Raw genomic sequence first — 25,695 nt, forward strand, 5'->3', positions numbered from 1 at the left:
ACGAAAAGAAAAGCATCTCCCTGTGCTAAATAAAGGACAGGCCATTCACAACTCTGTAGATTGTACCGTGATAAAAGCAATCTATTAAATCTCATCTTGACTAAACAATATCTTAACATTCATTTTATATTTGCATTACAAGCACTGATATAATCTTTTAAAAGCCTACAGACTAAGTGATTATCCGAGTAAATGAGTACTAAAAATGCACTTTGTGTATTGATGTATATTGTCTCTGTGTGGTGTTTGTGTATGTACACAAAGAAACCCTATGTGAAGAACTTAACGATAATTAACAATTTGAACAATTTTAAGATAACATTTTTTGTAGATTCAATATCTTAAACAAATATCTTACCTGTGGCAGTGGCAGAAACACATAAAGTCAATACAAATAATAAATCATAAGAAGGTTTCCGTCGTGTTTCAGCTTTCCAATTCATATTGTAATTTTTTGTTAACAACTAAAGAGTTATGCAACATTTATTTCAAATACTATTGAAGTCTTTTATTCTTCTGAAATTAAAGAATAAAATAAAGAAAATTCGTAATTAATATATTATGATCATTATTATATAGATCATTTATTATTTATATAAATAATTTATCTTAGATGCTAAAAACTAAAAGATACTACGAATCTGAAGTACTTAGGGAAAACAAGTAACAGGAACAATACCCTGAACCCTGAATCTGAACCCTGTGCCACAAAGCTGATTGCAAAACTTACCTAAACCAAATTGGCCGATCGTTTTATATTTTCATTATTTTTCTGGGAAGCATAAAAAGGCATAAGTACTTTACCGCCACACATACTTACAGTCCCTCGCTCACACATATTTATGTGAATATGAGTGAAACTCTAGCTGCCTGTTGAAATTGTAAAATCATACAATTTTAAATTATTCGTGCTTCCAAGCTTGCTTATGTAAATATACATATCAATGTATACCTACTTAATTTATAAATATGTTATAAATATCGAAAGTGCGTAAAATCAGAAATAAAAAATATCCTAATTAACCGCATTATAAAGATTATTTAATTTTTTCTAGAAAAGCTTTAAGTGGGTCGGGAAATTCATATATATTTACAGGTGCCAAGATGCACAAATGCAAGCATGGGTGCAATACACAAGATCAAACTGTAGAATGTAGGCTTTAGAATATCAACAGCTAGAAGATCGCACACACATATATATATATATATATATGTATAAATATAAATAAATGAATATATATATAAATAAATATATACATATATATATGCGACTACAAATTCTTAAGATAAAAGAGAACCTAGAGTAAGCAAACATAAATTGAGCAAAGTGGGACTTCTTATAAGGATCAACCATTTCAGTTGGGCGCTCAGAACGAACTGATGTTGAGGTCCCAAACTTTTATTCATCGAACGGGAAAGTTAGGGACCCGAGCAAATACGAAGTTGTGTGGGACCTTATATCGAATTGTATGTGTTGAAAACATTTGTAGTGAAAGGTTGTATGGTTAGTGAATGTATGTACTTCAATTTGAGAAGCAATAAGTATGCTTTGAAGATTCTATCTTTTATAGGTTCCGAGACCGATGCGTTTAGACAAACTAATACAAAGGATAGACATTAACATTTTACCAAAAGCAATATAAACATATTAAATAGATTCAGTTCATCAAAATTAAAAACCCAACTGCAATTGGCCAACACATTTTGAGCACTACACCCACATTACACCGTTTTTGTTTATAAAAGCAAAACCATGATAAAAAATAAGTAATTCATATTTGAATGCTCGCATTGTGTTGATAAGTAACAATAGCAAATTATAAATAGCTGTTCGGCTCTTTCGCTCTCTTCTATGTGTTTAAGAGAGCAATATTTGAAACCGTTATAATCATTAGTTATGCATCACATGTGGCAATTTGATTATGATAATAATAATTCTTATCAATAGTGTACACAATGATGCACACGGAATTTAGCGTAGGTGAAATTTACTTAACACGTTTACAAACGATAATATTTTATAAAGCCAACTAGTTCCTTTGAGCATAGGTTCGCTTATATTAGTTAATTAATGTGAATTGTCAATGTACCGGTAAGTCAATTTCTATCAGGTTTTCACACTTGAAATGTATGTATTTTGTTTTCTTTACCACGCAAACCCGAATTGGGTTTTTTCACAAACAGGGCCACCAAAAATGTGATACATACGTGTACATGAATATGTATGTAGAAACGCAAATGTATATAGCTTTGATGGACGGCTTTTCCATCTATAAACACAAAATTTTTTCCAAACTCAGTTTTTCTGTCTTTTTGCGATAGAAAAACTCACACATATGTGTTTATGAAGGACCGACTCCGTGGACACGCTCTCGATGACTGGCACGACAGAATGCAGCTTTCACAACGAATGCCCAGAGCAGATGGTCCTAGTAGATTATGCGCACATCATCTGCGCAGATGCTGCGTGCCACTGAGCTTTCGTATAACAATATCAAATTAAAAGCTATTAGAACAAATAATTTAATATGCTAATTGGACGCTGATAAGAAAAACATCTGTTTTTGTTGATAAATAATTATGACATGTTTATTGAATAAATATTCATTCGTATACGTACGTATAAATAATTTAAAATATAGTTATTTATTTTTATAAGTTTTGTACACATACTAGAAATTTATGTATAATATATATATATATATATATACACTGACGAGCAAAACTGTAACACATGTTCAATGTTCTCACTTCAACGGTCTGTATTATCTTTTATACTTTATGCATGATTATGATCATAGTCTTGTTTTGTTAGTGAAATATTTGGCTCTTTTATTTATAAATTTGAAGACATTTGATTAGCAATAAGAGAAATACAATAGCAAAGAGTAAAAAAAGTCAAATGTTACAGTTTTGCACTGCAAATATTTTTAAACAAATATTTTTATTAAATTTTTTTTAATAACGGGTCCACAGCCCTTTTGATTTTTTGAGGTTGTTTATACGGTTTGGCATACTTTGCGTGTAGCGTCGCACCATTTCAGGTGGAATCGAGTACCAAACGTCCTTCGTTCTCTCTCACAACTCCATCCTGCCATTTGGAGGGGCCGTATATTTCGCAAGCTGCGATTTCAGATGACTCCATACATTTTCTATGGGATTCATGTCTGGAGATTGCGGTGGCCACTTCATAGTTTGAAACTTTTGGTTCAATAACCAATTTTTCACCAAATGGGATGTGTGCTTTGGGTCATTGTCTTGCTGAAAAATGCAATTTTCAACAGCCAGACCCATGTTGCCAATGACTCCTCCCAAATTTTCTTGAAAAATTTTTAGGTATTGCTCCTTACGCATTATCCCATCGATTAACAGTAAGGGCCCAACTCCATTTGTACAAATACAGCCCCAAACCATTATGGACCCGCCACCGTGCACCGCACTGTATTTGCCGATTGGACTGTGGGATTCCTAGTCCAATACCACGTCGTCCGTCTGACTCAAAACGATTAATTTTAGTTTCATCTGACCAAATAACCTTGAAAAAATTTGTTTAGCATTGTTTAAGCTTTTTATTTGTAACTTATGGCATCCCAATCAGCTAGAGCCAAATTTTCATGCATTATAGCACAGTTTCTAACGCAAACTAATGTGCCTGTTAGCTAGAAATGGTTTTTTTTTTCTTTCATTGGCCTTAAGCCCCAATCTGCCGAGACTGCGACGGACTGTCCACTCACTGGCATTTAAATTTAACACATTAGCCGCTTTTATTGGCATAAAGTCGCGATTGCCTGTAACTAAGTTAGCCAAGTGGCGCGTGTCACGTTGGCTTAAAAGTCGCGGTCGGCCTCCTTTATTGATTTTAATGTTTTCTGAACTGTTTTTGTTTTTAACACTGCACAGTCATGTGGCTAACACCAAATTTATTAGCCACTTTCCTAACGGATTCGCCCCTATCAATAATTCGATTATTTCCTTTTTCTTTTCATCAGCCATCATAATTATTTTGCAAATTGACTTAAAATGATCAAGGTTTATCGATTTAAACAAAAACAAATAAGTTTTAATGGTAAAAAAAGCTTTGAAACAAAAGTAAATAGGTTTTGCTCTGCGAGTGCAAAACTGTAACATTTGACTTTTTTTACTCTTTGCTATTGTATTTCTCTTATTGCTAATCAAATGTCTTCAAATTTATAAATAAAAGAGCCAAATATTTCACTAACAAAACAAGACTATGATCATAATCATGCATAAAGTATAAAAGATAATACAGACCGTTGAAGTGAGAACATTGAACGTGTGTTACAGTTTTGCTCGTCAGTGTATATATGATAAAATATGATATGATAAAATCTAACAACATCTAAATCCAAAATTGTGGGATTCTATATAAAAAAATTTCGAGAAACATCCAATCTTGTTTTTTTCTATAATAAAGTTGATCGGGACTTTTTTAAAGGATATATTTTGGGGTAAAGAGTAGTAATCATTGCATAGTAATTATGTTTATTTTAATAATGTAAAAGCTACAAAATTTTAACTTTTAGGAATAACAGTATTTCCATAGAGAACCAATTAGAAAGCACCAGTTGCGGATGTTTACTGTTAGAATTGGCTTTTAAATACTTTATTTTGCTTACTTTCAAATACTTACTGAAGCTCCGTTTAAGTGCCCGCCAAACTTCAGATGGGATAACAGAGCACAAGCATGTGCAGTAATGGAACTGTAATTAACATTAAAAGTTGCGGAGTCGCTCTTTGCGTAACCTACTGAGTGGTTTAACAGTCCTCTTTGCTATCTGAAGAACGATTTCTTCTCTTCTGAGAGATGAGTTCACCATAATGAAATTTTTTCATTTTCATTATTCTTTGTGGGAAGGGAAAAAAAGCGTTGATATCCATCACAAATACTATTTCACGATGATCATGCACACACACTTATAGTTCATTGTCATATGTGGTATGAACATTTATGTGCCTGTGAGTGGAGCTAGAATTTGGCGCACAGCCACATAAATTCCTGTTGAAATTGTAAAATCCTATTATTTTAAGTTGTTTGTTATATATGCTTGAAAGTAGCATAGAATGATCGGAATATGATGGGTTCAGGTTATCTCCTCCGATTAAAGCCCTTTTGTTGAAATTCAGGGTATCATTTCTTCGATTCTTTGAAGTACAAGCCTAACATTTTTTCAAATCGTTATTAGCGATAAATATCCATATGATTTCGTTTCTCAATTATACCTTAAATACAACAATAAATATTAGATGCATCCTGTGGGGGTTCCTGTAATAAATACATAGACTTTGTATATTTCCCATTTTTAATACATACCACCATACCATACCATATCACAAATACGCAAAAAAAAACTTTTTTCAAATATTAGACTTTTACGTCGTAAAATATATCATTATAACGTTCTGCTTAAGAAAGTAAGTCTAGAAGAAAAGTTATTTAAAAATGAAGTTCCCATAGTAAAGCCCATACTGCACCCCAAGCCTGCGTATGCAGGTGTGTCTGTAAAGTACTCATTATCTTGTTTTCGTGGGTTTATTTACAACTTTAATGAATTTTTTAATTTACACGATATTTGTTAATTTTAAGTTAAATTTTTCTTTTTTTTTTAAATTTAAAATTTCATGCCAGATTATATCTAAATATTCTAATATTACATATTCACAATTAAAATGTATGATGTCATAAACATAGTCACAGTTATCAATTAAATAATTTTGATGTGATCAAGATAATACCAATCAATATATATATATATATATATATATATAGTCTAATTCTATAGATAATAAAAGTTAAAATATTACTTTATAATTTAGTGCGTTTACTACTTAGATTTTCTCTTGGACTTTCGGTAGACCTTTTCCTAGCAAGACGGTTTGACTTTTCCCTGAAATTAAGATATGGTAAATAATGAACAAAAAACATAAAAAAAGCTTCTTACCCTGGCAAATTTACATCAATTCGAATTGAACCGTCATTTGTGAAAGGCCTTCCGTCACTTAAGCTTTGACCTTCTTTAGCGAAATTCGTCGGTATATTACCGATAGTGTTTAATATATTTTGTGTTGTGTTCATGGTTTTGCTTTTATAGAATGATTCGGGTAACATTTTTTTATTTAGTGTCGTCATTGACTTAGAATTGTTTGGCATTGATTCGGCGCTATTTTTGTTGGAGGTTGTTTTGTAGTCCGCGGTAGCATCTTTAACTACATTCAATGAAGCTTTCGATATTGATGATATATTCTGATGTAAATTATTCTTCAACTTGTAAATATTTGCATTTTGCATTTTATCTACATTTAAATTGGAAGAACTTTTTTGCAAGGCCTGCCTGCGGGATTTGGGTTTCTCTGTTAATGAGTTAACAGCAGTGAGACTTATGCTGGGAGATATTTCATTAAGTTGCTTTGTAATGCTACTTGTACCCGGAGGACTTGTTGTTGGTATTATTTGCATTTCCGAATTTCTTTTTAGATAATCTTTTGAAATGGATGGTGCGGCGCCACTGGGATATACTGACGCAAAATTCACCGCTCCCTTTAAGGGCGTCGTATGTTTTACTGCAGCGGCAGTCACCGACTCAGATCCTAACGATGATTTATTAGTATCAATTGAACTTGTGGTAAGTGTTTGATGTTTCTTTAAATTCACCGAATTCTTTGAAAGTGGACTACTGACTGGTACACTAACTGGCGATGAAGATGTAAGATCAACTGAGCTCACAATTTTCGGATCAACGGTCTTGGTTTTAGTTGTTTTTTCTTTCATATTCATACTCTCAAGTGCATCTAGTGCCTTGTCTGGATAAAGCATATTGGGGAAGGCATTAAGACCTCCCTTTAAATTTGAATGTAAGTTGTCAGCTTGAGCAGGTGAAATGTACCCCTGAGGGGTATAATTTAATATATTTGATAGCGGGTTTTCAAGCAACTGCTTGTAAGGACCTAAGCTTGCAAGAACATTATTTGAGTTGGAATTCGCTGATGAATTTTCCAGTGATGTAGTTTCTGAAGGAATCGGATGGGGAAATTGTGAATGATTTATTGTGCTACTTCGAGCTTTTTGTGTATCAAATAAGTCTCTACCCTGTGATTTAGAATTTGTAAGGTTTTGCATATGTGATAGAATCGATGGATTTGATGGAAAGCGATTAAGACCTGGCGTACTGAGAACGTTGAGAGGAGATGGACCAAAGCTATTTTCATTTAAGCAAGAGTTCATGTCTGAGTAACGCAGAGATGCATACTTTTGATAAAAATTTAAAGCATCTACATAATTTTGATTTAATCCATAACTGTACGTTGGCATAAGTGACGCCGATTGTAGACTGTAACTTAATAAAGTTTGCATCTGAAAGGGATAAAAGATGTTGAGAATAATAGATTGCAATACTTAAGTGCTGAAAATTTATATATATTATATTGTGCACCAGCAAAACACTTGGTATGCCACAATATAAGTTGAATTTCGTACTTATTTCTGACCTCAAAACCTCTAAATTTAATTTGAATTTGTTTAAATTTACAGATTTAAGCCTTTTTTAAATATTATGACTTCCAAGGAGTAGCAGATTACAAATTACAGAGAACAAATAACAAGATGATTAATCCAGAATAGTACTTACATCAAGACTCGGAACAGAGCCCAAATAAGATGCCAGTTTTGCGGGAGGAATAGAATTTTGTATCCTGCATCAAATTTTATGTTAATTGCGTGTGAATAGAAACAATAAAACTTTAACTTACTTCTCGGCATTTAATCCTTCCTGTTGGGCTAGTAAAAAAGTTTTATATTAAAGGTAACAGACAATAGTCATTTTGTAACATACCCAAGTTCATTTGCAATTCTCTTTCATATGTATCCCAAGCGTCAGCTTTTTCTTGTTCACTTAATTCTTGTTCTACTTTATTTTCCAACAAACTGTCGTGCTCGTGATATTTATAAACCAACTCTGATTGACGTAAAAGATGTGCTAATATGGTATCCTTTGGTAATACAGGCATTGTCCTTTCGCATTGTTTGGGGACAGTTAACCTTCATATTAAAATATAATTATAAACTTAAATACTGCATATAAAAATTTAATTTAATAATAAACATTTACGTGTATAGTTCAGCCAACTCAGCCATATTGTAATGTCTATCAATTTGCTGCTCATCGACTACTCGAAAGCTCATTGCTTGTTTTGTAACGGATCGTGAGTAGACCTTCTCTTCCATTGTTCCCTGTGTAATATTATTGTTTATGTATATTACCTTTAAACATTTTCAAACATACCATTGCTAGTAGACGGTATATATAACAGTTTTTTTTTTGGCCCAGTCTAAATATACGAAATATATTCTGCTGATCGTTAGAAGGATTCCATGAAGTATCCAGAATTATAACTCTATTTGCACCAATTAGATTTATGCCCTGGCCTCCAGCCTTGGCAGATATCAAAAAAACGCGAGCTCTTCTGTTAGCTTCACTGTTAAAACGTTTTATCATTTCGTGTCTAATATTTTTCGGTGTTTTTCCATCTAGCCTATAATAATCTTGGCCATTAATCCAAGTATTTGAAACTTTATAACTTGTTGGAATATCTGCAAAAATTAAAATAAAATTATACATATAAGCTTCAAAACAAAAGTAAAAATTAATTTTTGAAATTTATACTATTAGTTTTAAATAAGTTATATCAGTATACTATTTGGTTCAATTTTCCAAATAGTTTTCAAATAAATATTTCAATAAAACTGTGTCTTTTTAATAACTGACAACATTTGCCAGTTGTCCTGAAAACTAATATAAGATATAGGAAAGCAATTTCTCATTATATTAAAGGAAAGTTTTGTGAGATTATAATTCACTAGTATATACAAAATATATGAAAAATTTAATTTTTTAATTTCGTTCTCAATTGAATCTACAAAATTATCTATTGGTTTTTTGACTATTATTTATACCGCTATAAAAAAAAGCAAGAATTAGAGAACTCTTTCTGGTGCGAAACTTATGATATTGTCCATAAAATATATAAATATTTTTTATCAACTTACGAATGTGCTGTAGTATTTCAGTATCCGATTCTGTTATTTTTTTAAAAAAATATTCAACCACATTAAGTACTGCAACAAAAGCCGAGAAGATCAAGCTGAAAAATACCAATAACAAATAAGATACCCGCTCACAGTTTAATTATATCGTAAGAGCATTAAAACACTCCTAAATTTTATATGTTTACACTTGAAAAAAAAAAACAAAACTTGCAAAATAAATATATATTATATATACATATGTATATAAACAGTACTGTACCAAATATATCACTTTAAAGCTTGTAATTGAAAAAGTTTTATGAATTGTGTATCATATCACTGAAAAACAAGTAAAAATTTTGCAGTCGGAGTTACCGACTGTATAATAATCATTCATGATCTCAATGCTGCCAGCTCCACAACTTTAGAAGATATAATTGTTTCCAATTTAACTGGTGCGTATATATAATTTTTGTGAAATCAATATAGGACGTTAAAAGTAATTTAGCTGTTAGATTCCGAATTTATAACGCTAAAACTGTAGAAGATATGGCTTGCATTAATACAAACAGACGGACAGACAGATTGTCGAACGGAAAATAAGGCGGACATTAAACAAAACCAATATACTCTTCACTTTCTTGAATGAAATTCTGATAAGTTAATATTTCTGTATTATATCTATTTTAATTATATTATAGGTTGCATACCATTTTTCGCCTTTTTCTTCGCACATACGAAGAATCGAAAACATTGTTCGAAGTTTATTACTAGGCATTATTGTCTCCAGATCTTTTTTTGAAAGATATTTTCGCCACCAATCATTAGTCACAGAAATCACACCAGTTTGACTGTCATAAATATCATCCGGCTGATCGTCGTCAGAATGCGGACATCCATGTCTTTTGTTATCTTTTTTATTTTTTTGCTAAAAATTAATTATACATATATTTGCCATTATTGACTTAGATGCTTCACTTACAACGTTAGCATTCTTCCACGCGTCTTCAAGAACTTTAGGGTGTGTCCAAATCTTTCATTATTAAAAAAAATATTACTAGTTAATATTAATTTTAAAAAATAAGAATATTACCTTTCTTAAAACAGTATAATCGGTGATGAGACTTTTTCCTCGACTATCTCCACGACTGGCTATAGCTTCTAAAATAAATTCATATAGAGTGTTCTGTAAAAAAAACATGATTAATATGTGGCTAAACAAAATTAACTTACCAGCTAATTAGAAATTGAAAAAACTTATTTTGAAATAAATTTACATACCTGAACCTCAGTCATGGGTATAAAAAGAACATATTCAAATTTTTGCGGTAAAAAAGTCTTCAACAGTTCAGCTTCCTTTCTCTATAATGCAAAAAGAAAAAACTTTAATTGAATTACACAAAGTATCTGACATGTTGTATAAATAAAAATCTACAACTTTAAGACAACACAACTTGTTCATTGGAAAAAAATACAAGCAACTTGTCTTAAACTTACAGTGGTATATAAAGTTTATATTTGGAAATTTTGATTAGTATGATTGCAAACTATTAAAATCTTGAATACCTGTACAAATTTTGATAATTTTTTGTGCAAGACATACGATCTTTGCTTCATAACTGTAATATCCTTTTTGCCTGAATCCTTGTGTTGTCCATTTTTTATTGGATTCGCATATAAATTGGCAAATTCCTTTTCTGTACCGAGGTATAATGGCTTTATAAAGTTAACCATACTGTAATCTGCAATAAAAAAGAAATGTAGCTTGATATAATAATGCTATCCGCAACTGTTGTCACAAGGTATACAAACATTCTTTTAAATTATTTTGAATTGGAGTTCCAGTTAAAATAATTCGCTTTGGAGTTATGATTTTAGCGACAGCTAAACTTATAGCGGACTTGCTATTCTTTATAATATGACCCTCATCGCAGACCACAAGATCCGCACCTAAAATAATTCATGTTAATTTACTTTATTTCTTGTGATACTTCAATTTAAATTACCAGGTTGCAGTAAATATTTGTTTACTTTTTCTCGAATACTCTCCAGTTTTGTAGAACTTAAATTTCCTCGGTTTTTATATGAGTGATAGAACACAAGAGTCCGGAAAGCTTCATATCCCACCAATAAGCAACCAGCTCGGTTAACAGATGACAACGACCAATCTTCCAATACTCGTAATTTATCTGAAATATCACTAAAGTAAACATGTTAGAGTGCTCTAGTCGATAATGATCAACGAGGAAATACCCTGAACCCTCTGCGGAGTAGATATTCGAATCATTGTACGATTCTTTTATACATACATTACAAACAACTCATGCCAGGCACGCATATTTACGCGCTCTAATTACTGAGCAGTTATAGCAGCAATTGAACTTGAGCTGCTACTTTCCCTAGATAAACTTTCTGAATCAATCGTTTTTAGAGCGTGATATATACCGAAACACAAGTCTCTAGTATATAAAACTATAGATAATAAGCAAAGGACGGGCGGCGGACAGACGGAACTAGATTGACATTAATCATTTACCTGATCAAGAAAATATATATTACTACTGATGGGGTGTGACACCTTTTGTTTTACCAGTTACGTATATTTTTACAAAACCATCATACCGTTAATTCCCATTATCAATGGAGATACAAAAAAAAATCCATACAGTTACCAAACGCAAACTATCATTTCTATTCCATATAAAACGTTAAAAATATATATATATATATATATATATTTATATATATATATTATATATTAATATATTATATATTATATATATATATATATATATATATATTTATTTATTTATTTATATATATATTTATATATATTTATTTTTCAAAATTAGAACTTACGATGAATCCGGAAAAACGAAAACTTTTATATGAGTCTTGCTTTTCAGTGGCCCCAACCAGCGTTGCAGTTCATCAGCCCAATTCATAACTGTACTCTTAGGACACAGAACTAAGACTTTGGTTGTATTCAGTTCTTTGTATGAAATAACGGTGTGCAGTAGAGCTATTAACTAATATATATACATTTAAAAATCATCATTTGTGTCCATAATTTTTATTCAATGATGCTTCACCTGTAAAGTTTTTCCAAGGCCCATGCAATGAGCCAAAATGCATCCCGAACCAGAGTGTTTTTTAGAGTGATCAATTCCTCCATAGCATGAATCATACATGAACTTAACTCCGTCGATTTGATGTGGCTTCAATTGTTTCACGATGTCGTCATCGACCTTTATAAATGTTTTTGTGCTCTCCATGTAATCAAGTATTAAATCACCTTTTTTGGAATTTCCAGATTTGTTTTTTATTGCCTTCGATAGAATCACATGTTTTTTTTCCAGCCTTCGTATCCTCTCACTTTCTGATTTTTGAGCAGCTCTTGTCTCATTAGCCAACTGATCCATACGAAGCATTGGTTTAATAAATCTCGTTTTTTCTTCAACTGGCTCTGGCTCAACATCAGAATAATCACTTTCTGAACTAAGAACAATTTCTTCGTTTTGATTACGTTTTTCCGCTTCACATAATAATTTCTCCAATGATTTCTTGGATTTATTTTTGTTAATAAAGTTATCAGTCGAGAGTACTTCAAAACTATCAGATTCTTTGTTCTCAGATTCCAATTTAGTTTCATTAGTTTCATTAATTTCATCGTCCTTATTATATGGTTCGCTTTCAAAAACTTGCAAAAATTTGTCCACCACATCTCCCTTATTCTCATCTTCAGTTGAAGATTCTTTTGAGAGATTGTATTCGCTTTGATCCGAAAGACCAGAATCACTGTTTGACTCATTTAATAATTGCTGTTTGATTTGCTCGTTAAATCGTAGCAGGTATTGATTCTCCGTTATAACCTCATCTTCACTCTAAAAAATAAGGGTTTGAGTAAAAAATTTTCCATTAAGAAATTCAATTCTAAAAGTAACATTTATCCATATTTTGTTTTAACTACATACAAACTCACTTCTTTGAAACTATTTTCAGTATCGTACATCTCCAAATCATCATCCAATACAGTAGGCATATTCGCAGCTTTAGTACCCACAAATTTTTGATTAATTTTATCATTCGATTTGATTCCCCTGTTTTGGGTATGTCGCTTTTTAAGTCCATTTAAATTGGTGAGCCTATTAATTACAAAATATTATTATGAGGCATTAAAATTAAAAAAAATATTAAAAGGTATTTTTAACAAAACATTGCTGCTATTTTATATTTAAATATTTCCATTTTTGACGATGCTTAGTATTCGATGTTATTGTCGATTTTGGTGATTCTAGCTCTTAAAGCTTACGAGATTTACTCTGATAACTAAGGTTCGATGTTGTGTTTAAATTATGTCAAAAATGGATAATAAGAGGAAGAATTAGTTAATCCGATCACTCCAGATCGACATATTTTTATAACATTTTGAGATACAAACCTTTCTATTTCTTTATCCGTATTATTTTCGGAAGAACCTGAATTTGTGTTGTCATTGTCAAAATCACGAGATGTTTGCCAAAAATTACTATTGTTAAAACCTAAATTAATATATTTACTAAGATCAATACCATCGCTGTACTCAAATTCTCTTTTCAAACTATAAGTTTCATCCAAAGGTTTGGCTAATAAATTTCGATCTTTTGGATTTTCGTCTTTGTTAGGACCATCCAAACTTTCACATTCACTCTCTGTAGTAGAGGTAGCAGATGTATCTAAGAGATACTTTTTGGCGTTATGATTAATTCTACGCCTTTTTTTTAGCGAACCTTTTGAAAATGTTTGAATAGATTGATCAGATGTTTTATTAATATTGGCAACTATCTTAAGTTTTTTAATTTTTTCAAATATATATTCTTTGAACTCTTCTTCTGTTTTTGAGGATAATGATTTGCATTCATTATAGAAATCCTTTACAAAATCAATTGTATTCGTTAAAATAGTACTTAACACACTTTTATTTTCAGCCATGTGCTTATAAAGGCTTTCAAAATATTCATCACTGCCCTCAACTTCCAAGGGTTCTGAACAGTTTTCTGAAAGAATCGTGTTACTCCGAGTTAGACATTCATTAAGAGGATTTTCATCAGCTTTCTTATCGATATTTTTTAATTTAAGCTGTTTCATTTTATCAATTGTATCATCTATGAAGTTTGTGACATTTTCTGGAATCGTTTCAACAATGGATCCATTGGTTATAATGTAACTCAGAAGCACATCTTTAACATTATCCAACTTAGGTTGACTTAACACTTCTTGAGATGTATAGTTATGATCATTTAAGGCATCCGAAAATTCCAAATCATTCTGTGTATCTTGTTCAACATCTTTCTGCAATGCACACATTTCTCCAACGTTGATGTAACTTGGGGTAAGTTCATCGCTGATTCCTTGAGCTGTCTCGACTTCCACTTGACATATTTGCTCCATTGGCAAATCCATGAATGTGGTCTCTGTTATTTTTTCATCCTCAAAAGTGATTTCGCTTTTGATGTGCAGGTGGTCCTTTGACACTGTACCTCCACCAATTAAATCGGATTGCAATAAATTCACATTCTGTATAAAATCCATTTTTAAACCTACAACATAATGTAAAAGTATGTTATTTCGTTTGTCCATAATTCCACAATGTTATGATTCATGTAAAACTAAACAGGAAGCAATAGAATTACCATACTATATATACCATATATATTATAGTAGACAAATATTAAAATTCTCTTTAATCTAAAAAACTGTTTTCAATTTTGTAGGTAAACAAATGCAGACTTTATCTGATATGATGAATTATTTTGATAATGGCGATGTGCGATACATTAATATCGATAGCTTAGTATTTTCGTGTATACTTATATTACTGATACCAAATATCGCTTTCAAATATCTAAGCGACTAGCACGAGTAAAACTGAACCAATACAAAATGAAGCAAAAACCTAATTAAAAAGATAAATTAAACATCATTGCTAACTAAAAGTGAAATTAAAATTATATAAAGCCTTAAAAAAATTAGTAGCTAAGTCTTAGCCCCAATATAAGTCAAATCTTTATCAATGGGCTTCCTTTATTTCAGATCGTAGAAATAATAATTATTGAACAATCACAGATGCTGCATCATTTAACAGCTAATTGTAATTATGAACAGCATACTCGGCAATATAAATATTATATAAAATGAACATAAGGAATGCCCCAAATAATTGATAATATGAATTTGTATTAATTGCAACATCGATAGTTCGATATCGATAGATAGATAAGTCAATTTTAATGTTATTACTCGGTTTGTTACTTCAAGTTTCTGCTTTAATTAAAGACAACAATTAGTTTACGTTTATTTTAGCAATGAAGAAAAAGCAATTGGAAAACTATGAAGAAAAAATTGAAAAGAAATTCAATTCGTTGCGATTTCCACCTAGAGGAATACCAAAACATGTCCTCAGTCGCTCACTAAAAATAGTTAACGATTCAAATGATAAATTTTGGTTAAAAAAAAACTTATCATGTGCCTCACCAGTTCACTATGAACTTCACAATCATTCCGATGCTTACAAAAAGTTAAATTTAGCCCGAAAATGTATGTTAGGACGAGACTGGCATAATTTGGCAAAACTGTTAACATCCAACCTAGTTGGCGATCGCTTAACACAAAAAAGTTCATATCCCGTATTTTCAGAAGTAAGTATACTACTTTATGTACAGGATGAAAAATGAAAATTAACTTCTTAAGCTGAATGTTTTATATACTTAAGCATGCAACTATTACCGCACTGCATTACAAAACGAACATTCTCAAAAAACACTGATGAGGCCAGTGCTCGAAATATCCAAAAACGAATTACACAGAATCCACGTTAAATGGCTACTTAGCTAAGCTATCAGTTGAATTCATTTAAAATTACTATAGATTTGGAATTCCTACTCTAAGGCCTACAGGATGAAAAATGAAAATTAACTTCTTAAGCTGAATGAAATTTAATTGTTTTATATACTAAAGCATGCAACTATTACCGCACTGAATTACAAAACGAACATTCTCAAAAAACACAGATAAGGGCAGTGCTCGAAATATCTAAAAACGAATTACAAGGAATCCACGTTAAATGGCTACTTAGCTAAGCTATCAGTTGAATTCATTTAAAATTACTATAGATTTCGAATTCCTACTCTAAGGTCACTTTTTTAGACCCCTGAGTCTAAATAGATGAAAGAGCTCTATCAGTAATTCCCTAAAGACCTTAGACTTGCCTTGGCGACGCATCGCTGAAGCAAGTAGGGCGCAAAGCCAACCCAAAAAATGGAACCGATATAAGAAAGAAAAAAAATTTCATAATGCAAAGACTCTAGCTCCAAGACGTACGAGATAAAAACTGATTTTCGATAATAGGTAACTTTAAAACGGGAATAATTTATTTTAGCAACTTTTAAGTCGACCTCTTATATGTTCAGAGATCGACCCCTTCATATACGCGGTCCGACTCAGCTCATATATATAATAGAAAATATAATGTATCGGGTCTGCCACGCCTGCTTGTCTGATATATACATTTACGCAAACCCATTACACCCTGATTTCCTGTTTTCAATGGGTTCAAGGTAAAAGAAAAGAATTACTAGTTTCGTAAAATTTTTGCACTCGTAAAAAAGATCATTAATATTTTCAATTAAAAATTTAAAGATATTTTAAATATTGTCCTAAATTACAGTTACGTTATTGGCATTAATTTCAATAAAAAGATATATACTTTTTTTTGTCTATCTAAGCCGCTTTTAAAATTGATGTTTTTAGCTGTTCTTCATTGGTATGCAGTTTTTCTGAATTTCTATTGGGAATAGCTTTTACATATATTTTTGATGTTGATGCAGACTATTTAATCCATCTAACTGATATTAAGAAACAGTTTTTTATTAAAAGTTTATTATTAAAAAGTGTTTTAAATTACGAAACTATCTACATTATTTAAAATTTAATTTTCTTTTCAGTATGTCTCTATATTTTTAACGTTGGAAGATCCCGAACTATTGCTAAAGCTACAAAGGACTATTATACCATCTACATCGCAACCCCACAACAAATCTACAAAACTTGAAAATGCAGAAATATAGTATAAAGAAATGTTTATTATAAGTAATAATATAAATATATAATTACATTATTAACCATTTCTTTTATATTAAAGGTTACCGATTCGTTCTACAAGAAATAATGTAATCCGTATTATTCAACAATAGGGACATATATATAAAAATACCGACACTAATTTCTACGACCCGATAGATTATTCTTCTTGTCGTGTTCATCTAACATTAAACTGAAGGTAGATTATCCCATGTAGTTCTAAAGCACAAAGCATTGCCTAGAATTTAAAGGCTGCCCTGCACTTTTAGCGGTATCCATCCCTTTTCGTTCACTCCGTTTAATTGTGCATGGCTTTCACACCCGACTCCACATTCTTGATCCCACAGGAAACCAATTCAATGCTGAATTTTTTTTGACAGTATTTCGTTGACAGTTTGTTAACATACTTGTGCCTTTTCTTTACTTACTCGGAATTTCATTGCAAGTTTAACACTTACAAAAATGTTAGAATCACTTTTAATCTCGGTACTAAGAAAATCGAAGGAAAATCGATATCTTAAGCGCATATGTTAATTTTTTTTATCTATAATGCCAAACTTATGATGATATTTGCTCGATCAAGATTGGAGTGTTTAATATTTTTAAGCCTATTAAAAATTAAGCATTTTGAATTCTCATGCTCAATTAGTCGACAAGTTAAGTGAAATATATATCCGGTTATCTATTTTCGTTTCGACAATTACGTTATATTTTACATTCGCTTTTGACTGTAATATTTAGATTGTTAGTATGATGTGTTAAAAGGTGCACTGTTGGCAAAACGATAAACATATATAAACTTAGGTTTATTTTCAAAGAACGTATATTAATATTGTATTGAATAAAATACTTGATTAAATATTATGTTATTGCTCCTAAATGTAATCATGTTCGTGATGTGTTTAATGATTAGTTATGCACAGAGTTTGTATCCGTAGCGTAGTTCACACTGAAAAGCACAATTCCTTTCATCTCGTGTCGGCCGTGCCCCGATTAGCCCATTAAAAAAGTACGTATACGCTAAAATAATCAAGGTTTAAATAAAATCGAAGATCCATAATTCATTAGTATAGGTCTTCTTCCATGGAGAAATCTGATGTTTCTCCAGCATAGAGTGAACTGAAATGAAGTGAATATATTTACATATATAGTAAACATTTTTTAAAATTCATTCTTGATCGTACTTTACGGCGCGACTAGTAAAGAATACAATGCGCTTCAACTTCTTGTTGTAGAAGAAATAGTTGAAAGACCATAAACAGCCAGGTTCCCCAAACGGATCAGAGCTTAAGTCCGGATTATAGCTATATATATCGCATTCCGACAAGTTCACCTCATCATCTACGGCCGACCACAAGGGCTGACGCAGAACCTGGTACTGATCTCCAGCTAAGGCTGATAAATTTGAATGAACGGAATTCATAACCCATGGCAAAGAAGGTTCTTTGCTAAACTCATGCGACTAAAAAAAAAATAAGAATATGTTGTTACAAAGAGATTTTCAATGTATCATAGAATTCTTTTCGAAAATACCTTTGCATCTGAAAAATCGTAATCAGGTTCAAATGACGCATTTAATGTTGCAATCAAGTAAAATAAAGTTTTGCGAGATATTGTGTCACATAAAATTACGCCTTCATCGCCCGATTGACTGTTGTTGCGATGAAAATTTGGTGAAAGATCCGACAATGTTTGCGGAGGCGATAACGCTTGTAAATCATGGCCGTGCGTCTCCGCTGTAAATCGTTTGTACAATACCTTCTCGGCTGCAACCATTTTGCTAGAAAAAAATTAGATATATATAAAAGAGATTGTAAGATACCTTATCTGGATTTTCAGATATATGCAAAATGATGACTTCGACCTCATACTATATCAAAAAAAGCGGTTCTAATTTCAAAACTGTGAAAAAATAACTTTTTGTGATTTGCGACACCATATATTTTTAATCGGGTATCATATTTAAATTTCAACTATCGCTTCGGTAACGCATTCGGGGCGTTTATATATAGCAAGCAAAATACTCGATTAGAAGGCTGATTTGCAGGTGTCATAATACGAAATAACATAATAGGAGGGCGAACTTTAGCTAAATAAAATAGTTTCATATAAACTTTCTTCTTGACATTTTTCCAGTCAGAGTCGTTGCCTAAAGATAACATGAAAAAGAATTAATTTTATTATTTGAATTATGGAGGCAAATGATAGATTTTTTACAAATTCTTTTCAATTAAATTTTTAATTGACGGTCTCAGTTTTGCAAGTGCCTTTATACATATTTATATTAAATATTAAAAATTAATTAATTGGAAATTTCATACCAGGAGTAGCTTTCAATTCGTCCAAAAATTGTTATTCCGCCAGTTTGTATCGAGAGCGCATTATTGATAGCTTCGAAACGCGAGCTCTCTAGCAACTTCATCTTGGTTTCCAGCAGTTTCACTCGCAATCAGTTCACCTTCAAGATTGTCTCTATGAGCAATATCTTTCGAGTTGTGTAGCCTATCTAATAAGACAACCAACGTAGGAGGCGTTTTTTGAAACGATGATTATTAGTATTCCAAATCAATCAATCAATATATAAAAATTGATTCAATGGTCCTTAGGCGCTTTGCGGTCTTTTTGAATATATCGGCGTCTTGATGTTTCTCGGTTGGTTTGCTCTTGATGAGTGCATCGCCCAGAATGTAGTTGTTTGAAAAATTGTACAATTTCTGAACATGGTATCTGGATGGACTGTGATTCTCTTTTTAACTGCCACTTTTTTCTCGACTTTATAAATATGCTGCAGTCTGCACTGTTTCATTAACATTACAGTTAACCGAATTTCCTTTAAATTTTATTTGATTGCTGGTACTGTTTGGTGCCGCTAAATAGTGTTCTTTGTTTTGCTATATTTTTGTTTGATTATTTAATTATTTTTGTTGTATAACTTTGCATAGATGCACACATACATATGGATTTATTTGTGTTTTCTTTCTAGCTGTGCATGTGTAGATTCATACATACGTCTTGTTCCGCATAAGCATTAACATAAGCCTATATATGCATATGTATTTATATACTAAACACTTCTGTGTATACTATAAAGGTATATTTGTTTTTATTTTCGAAAGTGCTTGCAATGACCTTCGTATTCAGGAATACGCAGATATAAATATGGCGTCGAAAATTCCCAAAAAGACGCCGACTCTTGTTTGATTTATTTTGTTAAACAATTTCTTTGTGATTTTAAGCACTTTAATTTAAAAATGTTCAGAATCCATTAAACGAAACATATTTGAATATTCCATTTGATGCTTTTAGATTTACATTAGCTACACAAATATATCGAGCTGAGAATGGAGCTAAATTTTTCTTTTTATCTCTTTAGTTTTTTTTACATTAGTCTTGTCTGCTGAACACAGGTTTCATTTATATGCTGATAGTATTTAATTGGTGAAAACTGAAATATACTAAAGAATATCGAAAAGTATTTTTACATATTTCGCATACATTATTTCGTCAAGATAGCGCACGCAACTTATATTTATCAGACTGTAACATTATATACGACGACAAATAATTCAATATAACATTGTAAGTCTTCAAAGTTCAAATAAAGGATAAATTATTCAAATTGCAATATACTTAGAAAAAAAACTCATTTCAATATGAGACAATTAAAACCAGCATTAGGCTGCAATTGGGCTAAAGTGCTAAAGAATTGGCAATTTTAGTATATGTTTATCCGTATAAACTAGAGTTAAAAAGTTTTTTAAATCGATTGCCGTACTATTTATGGAATGACAATTTATCAAGAGAGTCTCTCTTGAGCTTATTCATCGACTATATATAAATATTTTATTGTAATCTAAAGGAAGGCAAGTAAATAGTTGTTGAAGATAGATGAAAACGGTCATCGTTTCTAATTTCAAAAGATTTTTGGAGACACCTGTGAATGCTTTCGTCATATTTTAAAGGAGACTTAAAATTAATCTTTACCAGCTTAACCATTTATTTTTTATTTACCTTTACAAATGATATATTTAAAGTCAAATAAGATTTTACTATAAATGTATTTCAACTAAATCTATCATTAATCAGATGTGTATGACGAACTAATATAGAACTTACGGCAAAAAACGAACAAATGATAATTAGTCTGATGCAAGTAAACGAGCGATACTAAGACTAAAACCAACAGAACGACATAGAATAACGATAGTATGGAACATTGTTAATGAGCTCATTGCAATGCGTTATCGAACTTGTTCAGAAAAAAAAACAATTCAACTCTAATAAATATATACTCAATAAATGTATCGCAATCGGATAGATGAATGAATAAAAAATTATAAATTATAATTTTATAAAGTTAACAGTGGATTGAGTAAATCAATGTTTAATATTGTGTGAATTGTATTTACGTGTGGAAGTCTATACTGGCATTTATCAAAGTAGACACAAAACCATTGGGTGTTGCCCCAAATAGTAGATACATTTTGCATTATAAGAAGTTCATGTAAATTCAAGTAACTGTCAAATGAAGTTAAAAAAAATACTATCAAATACATATGACTTCATAACTACATGCTAATACTTATATGTGTACCTATGTAATGAATTTCAGATCAAGAATTTTGTATATAAGATGGCGGAGGGAAACACTGGAACTACTACAGAGGGTGCCGCTGCTTTGGCTGCCCCACATCCCAACGCTGAAGTAATCAGGGGACAAATATTTGAAGTTGGTCCCAGGTATAGGAAACTAACATATATTGGTGAAGGAGCATATGGAATGGTGGTGTAAGTATACTCCTAATACACATTAGATATACATACATAAACCTTTGAAGCCCTAAGATTACAGTTTACTTGTCCAACGCGCAGTATTTTGATATGTACATGTATATGCATGTGTTTCAACAAATGTACATACCACCATACAACTCACTATTTACTTACTTTATGTAGTTTAGTTAAATGTTGTGAACTTATCAAAACTAACCAAACAACTAGACTAAGATAAAAGATTAGAACATATATGTTCTTACACTTTGACATTTTATATATTTATATGTATATAAGGAAATGTTCTTACTTGAATCAAGTTTTCCGCTACTCAAAACATTAGATATGACAGATTTGCACTTGATTGCCACGCCCACGAGTACGACATACAACAAATTAATCTATAAATTTATTTATATTTTAATAAATAATTTTTTAATTTAAGAGCTAGATTTATTTTAGTAAACCTCTATATTTTAAAAGCTTTTAATCTTTAATTGTGTATCTCTTAAAGATGTAATTGAATTAATTTTCTTGCTTGGTTTTGATCGTTTGTTTTTTAAATCAGTAAAACCAATCAAAAACTAACATCATCCGGAATACGGAAAAAACAACGTTTTTAAGAAAACAAATCTTACCTATTTTAAGCAGAATTACATTTTATGAATTTCTTTATGATCGTGTCATCCTGTGCATAGATTTTGAAATGGTTTAGTAATTGATAAATAAGGAAATATTTTTCTACTTTTACTGTGATGTTTTGAGATAACATAATGTATATTGTTGAAAACTAAGTAAACAAATATTTATTATTGGTCGAAACTGCACGAGACCAGACTATGGAATCTATGAAGTATATTAAGATAATGTATTAATATAAATTTCAATATGTGGCGCAACGAGGCATCAACCGTTTAAAAAGTATATATATATTCTTGATCTGTATGACGAGCTTAGTCGATCCAACCATGTCGGTCTGACTGTTCGTATGCATGAGCGCCTCGATCTCAGAACCTATAGCTTGAAATTTTGAGAGAGCTTGTTTCTGAAAAATATATGTCGGAGATTCAGTATAATTGTTTAGATTGTTTTGTTACCACACCATCACTTTCTTCACCTATCGACAATAAACAAAAAGGTCTAATTTTTTACCATAGACTAAAATTAGTCTCTCGATTTGCTTTGCAATTTGCTGCGAGTTGAATATCAGCCAGAAGTGTATTGCCAACATATTTCAACCATGCCGTTTTCTTACTCGCACTTGCAAAACAAGGCAAATAAAGACAGGACTAATTTTAGGTCATTATTACAGATTTCAGCATCTATGTTCAGTAAACAGTAACAGATAAACCAATAATAGTTCTCGCATTTTTTATACATTGAACCCAATGGGAATTCAGAAATTTGCGTGGCAGATCATATAAAGTATATATATTCTTATTCAGGATGACCGAGTCGGTCTAGCCATGTCTGCATAGTTCTTTGAAACCACAAAGGCTGGAGACTTAAAATTTTAATATATACTCATGTACCCGATGCGATGTAGGTCTTTATCTATAAAATCGATACACTAACTTAGTATTTAAGTAGAGATTTTGAATATTTCGGATTTTGGATACATCTCACGTTCTACATAATAATGGTCTTACTCTACATTTTATAATTATATATTGTTATGTTCACTTACAGATCTGCTGACGACATGTTGACAAACCAAAGAGTTGCTATCAAAAAAATTTCACCCTTTGAGCATCAGACGTATTGTCAACGAACGCTAAGGGAGATAACCATTTTAACCAGATTTAAACACGAAAATGTAATTAAAGTATGCAATTCTGGTTCATTTTAACTATGCTAAACATTTTTTCATTTAGATTATTGATATACGTGACATCCTGCGAGTAGATAGCATAGAACAAATGAGGGATGTATATATTGTACAATGCTTAATGGAGACTGATCTGTATAAACTACTTAAAACTCAGGTGATTTTAATTATAAATGTTTTTAATGACCGTGCTATTTTTGATAATAGATTGATTTGTCTTACTGTAATTGTTGATTCGGTTCCTTTTCGTTTTCAAAAGTTTTTTTTCTAATATATAGGACGAGAGAAAAAATTATTATATACAAACTGACTTCCTCATTCTTGCTGTTTATTATAAGTTCTCGTTATAAGTTATAAAAAAACTAGCTAATACAATTTTTCAACTTTGACCCAAGCTTGTTTATTTTTGCGCTAAAACAGTACTAACTATTTTTTATTTTCAGAGGCTGAGTAATGATCATATCTGTTACTTTCTGTATCAGATATTGCGTGGCTTAAAGTATATCCATTCGGCAAATGTTTTACATCGAGACCTTAAGCCGAGCAACCTTTTGTTAAATAAGACATGCGACCTAAAAGTGTGTATACTTATAATTAATTTTTTTTTTGTGACATGTTACTTATACAGTAAAAATTTAAATGTTATTCTTATGTAGATTTGCGACTTTGGCTTGGCACGAATTGCTGACCCAGACCACGACCATACTGGTTTTCTTACAGAATATGTAGCAACAAGATGGTACCGAGCACCTGAAATTATGCTTAATTCAAAAGGATATACAAAATCCATCGATATCTGGTCTGTTGGATGTATTTTGGCCGAAATGTTAAGCAACCGGCCAATATTTCCGGGAAAACATTATCTTGATCAACTCAACCATATTCTTGGCGTGCTAGGATCTCCATCACAGGAAGACTTAGAATGTATTATAAATGAAAAGGCAAGGGTTAAGACAACATTAATATATGACTGATTGCTAATAATTGTCTTCTAGGCACGAAATTATTTAGAGTCTTTGCCTTTTAAACCAAATGTGCCATGGTCGAGGTTATTTCCAAATGCGGACGCTTTGGCTTTGGATTTACTTGGTAAAATGTTAACGTTCAACCCGCACAAACGAATTCCGGTAGAGGAAGCGCTTGCACATCCATATTTAGAGCAGTATTATGATCCTGGCGATGAGGTAAACTTAACGCTTCAATGATAAGATAACGGCTTATCTTTATATAAAGCTAATTATATATGTTTTACATTGTAGCCTGTTGCAGAAGTACCATTTCGCATTAATATGGAAAATGATGATATATCGCGGGACGCTTTGAAATCGTTAATCTTTGAAGAAACGTTGAAATTTAAAGAACGCCAACCAGAACAGGCGCTATAAAAACAATTATTAAAAAATAAAAAATCGCATCTTTAGTCATTTGTTTTATTATGATTTTCTTTTCTTGTAATATGGTACTTTATAGAATACAGTTTCTCATACCATAATTACTAAACTATACTAACGTATATAAAATTTGTCTGTCTATGAACAATGCCCTTTATTCTACATAGTTACTTAGGTAAATCCATCACAAATAATTAAATACCTCAAAGAAGTCAACACGAAGTTTTTAAATATTTTAATTTAAAAATCTTTAGTTACTTATTTTTAAATTTGTTTTTGGTTTTTTTTTATAAGAGTCTCTAAGGTTATCTTTTGTGTGTCGATGATATGCATCCCACTAAATACAGTTTTATGTTGTAAGAGATCAATGTTAAATGTAATTTATTAGAAGCAAAGCGGTAGTAGCAAAGGGAATTTTCTTAATGAAGAATCAATTTTTGAACGAAGCGTACCTTCTATGACTGCGTTATAGTTTTCCGATGTTATTAAGTATTTTATGTTTGTTTCAGCTGTTTATAACTGATTATGGAAGTATCTCAAAGAAT

The 25,695-nt window shown here is 31.3% G+C and overlaps 4 protein-coding genes across 7 annotated transcripts in view; 1 reads left to right on the forward strand and 3 right to left on the reverse strand.

Annotated features, from left to right (window-relative positions):
- Window positions 1–2,537, reverse strand: part of LOC111594766 (Down syndrome cell adhesion molecule-like protein Dscam2) — a 27,585-nt gene extending 25,048 nt beyond the window's left edge. Inside the window, 2 exon segments of the mRNA XM_023308215.2 lie at window positions 359–516; window positions 2,209–2,537. Coding sequence (XP_023163983.2) covers window positions 359–443 — 85 coding nt within the window. The 5' untranslated portion in view covers window positions 444–516; window positions 2,209–2,537.
- Window positions 2,538–5,824: 3,287 nt separating this feature from the next.
- On the reverse strand, window positions 5,825–14,824 carry LOC111594767 (transcriptional regulator ATRX-like). Its single transcript, XM_023308216.2, has 20 exons — window positions 14,727–14,824; window positions 13,482–14,619; window positions 13,023–13,185; window positions 12,133–12,924; window positions 11,900–12,069; window positions 11,047–11,240; window positions 10,853–10,990; window positions 10,607–10,782; window positions 10,322–10,402; window positions 10,134–10,226; window positions 10,023–10,073; window positions 9,751–9,968; window positions 9,062–9,156; window positions 8,298–8,605; window positions 8,124–8,245; window positions 7,848–8,053; window positions 7,765–7,792; window positions 7,644–7,707; window positions 5,961–7,369; window positions 5,825–5,906 (listed from the first exon to the last, which is right to left on the reverse strand). Exons 2-20 carry the CDS (start codon window positions 14,609–14,611, stop codon window positions 5,825–5,827), a joined length of 5,520 nt encoding a protein of 1,839 aa, XP_023163984.2. The 5' UTR covers window positions 14,612–14,619; window positions 14,727–14,824.
- Window positions 14,825–17,719: 2,895 nt separating this feature from the next.
- LOC111594639 (repressor of RNA polymerase III transcription MAF1 homolog) lies at window positions 17,720–20,553 on the reverse strand. The gene is made up of 4 exons (XM_023308033.2): window positions 19,480–20,553; window positions 18,692–18,938; window positions 18,343–18,620; window positions 17,720–18,277 (listed from the first exon to the last, which is right to left on the reverse strand). The coding sequence occupies exons 1-4, from the start codon at window positions 19,578–19,580 to the stop codon at window positions 18,223–18,225; spliced, it is 681 nt and encodes a 226-aa protein (XP_023163801.1). The 5' UTR covers window positions 19,581–20,553; the 3' UTR covers window positions 17,720–18,222.
- Window positions 20,554–21,446: 893 nt separating this feature from the next.
- On the forward strand, window positions 21,447–25,169 carry LOC111594679 (mitogen-activated protein kinase ERK-A). Of its 4 annotated transcripts, none has more exons than XM_023308093.1 (8): window positions 21,447–21,459; window positions 21,771–21,946; window positions 23,621–23,747; window positions 23,806–23,916; window positions 24,203–24,337; window positions 24,416–24,700; window positions 24,755–24,943; window positions 25,019–25,169. In XM_023308093.1, the coding sequence occupies exons 2-8, from the start codon at window positions 21,792–21,794 to the stop codon at window positions 25,142–25,144; spliced, it is 1,128 nt and encodes a 375-aa protein (XP_023163861.1). In that variant the 5' UTR covers window positions 21,447–21,459; window positions 21,771–21,791; the 3' UTR covers window positions 25,145–25,169. The 4 variants fall into 4 exon arrangements, with proteins under 4 accessions (XP_023163861.1, XP_023163858.1, XP_023163859.1 ...); XM_023308090.1 differs by lacking the exon at window positions 21,447–21,459 and adding an exon at window positions 21,467–21,672; XM_023308091.1 differs by lacking the exon at window positions 21,447–21,459 and adding an exon at window positions 21,467–21,662.
- The last annotated feature ends 526 nt before the right edge of the window (window positions 25,170–25,695 follow it).

Source organism: Drosophila hydei, unplaced genomic scaffold (assembly GCF_003285905.1).
Source record: "Drosophila hydei strain 15085-1641.00,03,60 unplaced genomic scaffold, DhydRS2 tig00000149-arrow-pilon, whole genome shotgun sequence".
Taxonomy (NCBI): domain Eukaryota; kingdom Metazoa; phylum Arthropoda; class Insecta; order Diptera; family Drosophilidae; genus Drosophila; species Drosophila hydei.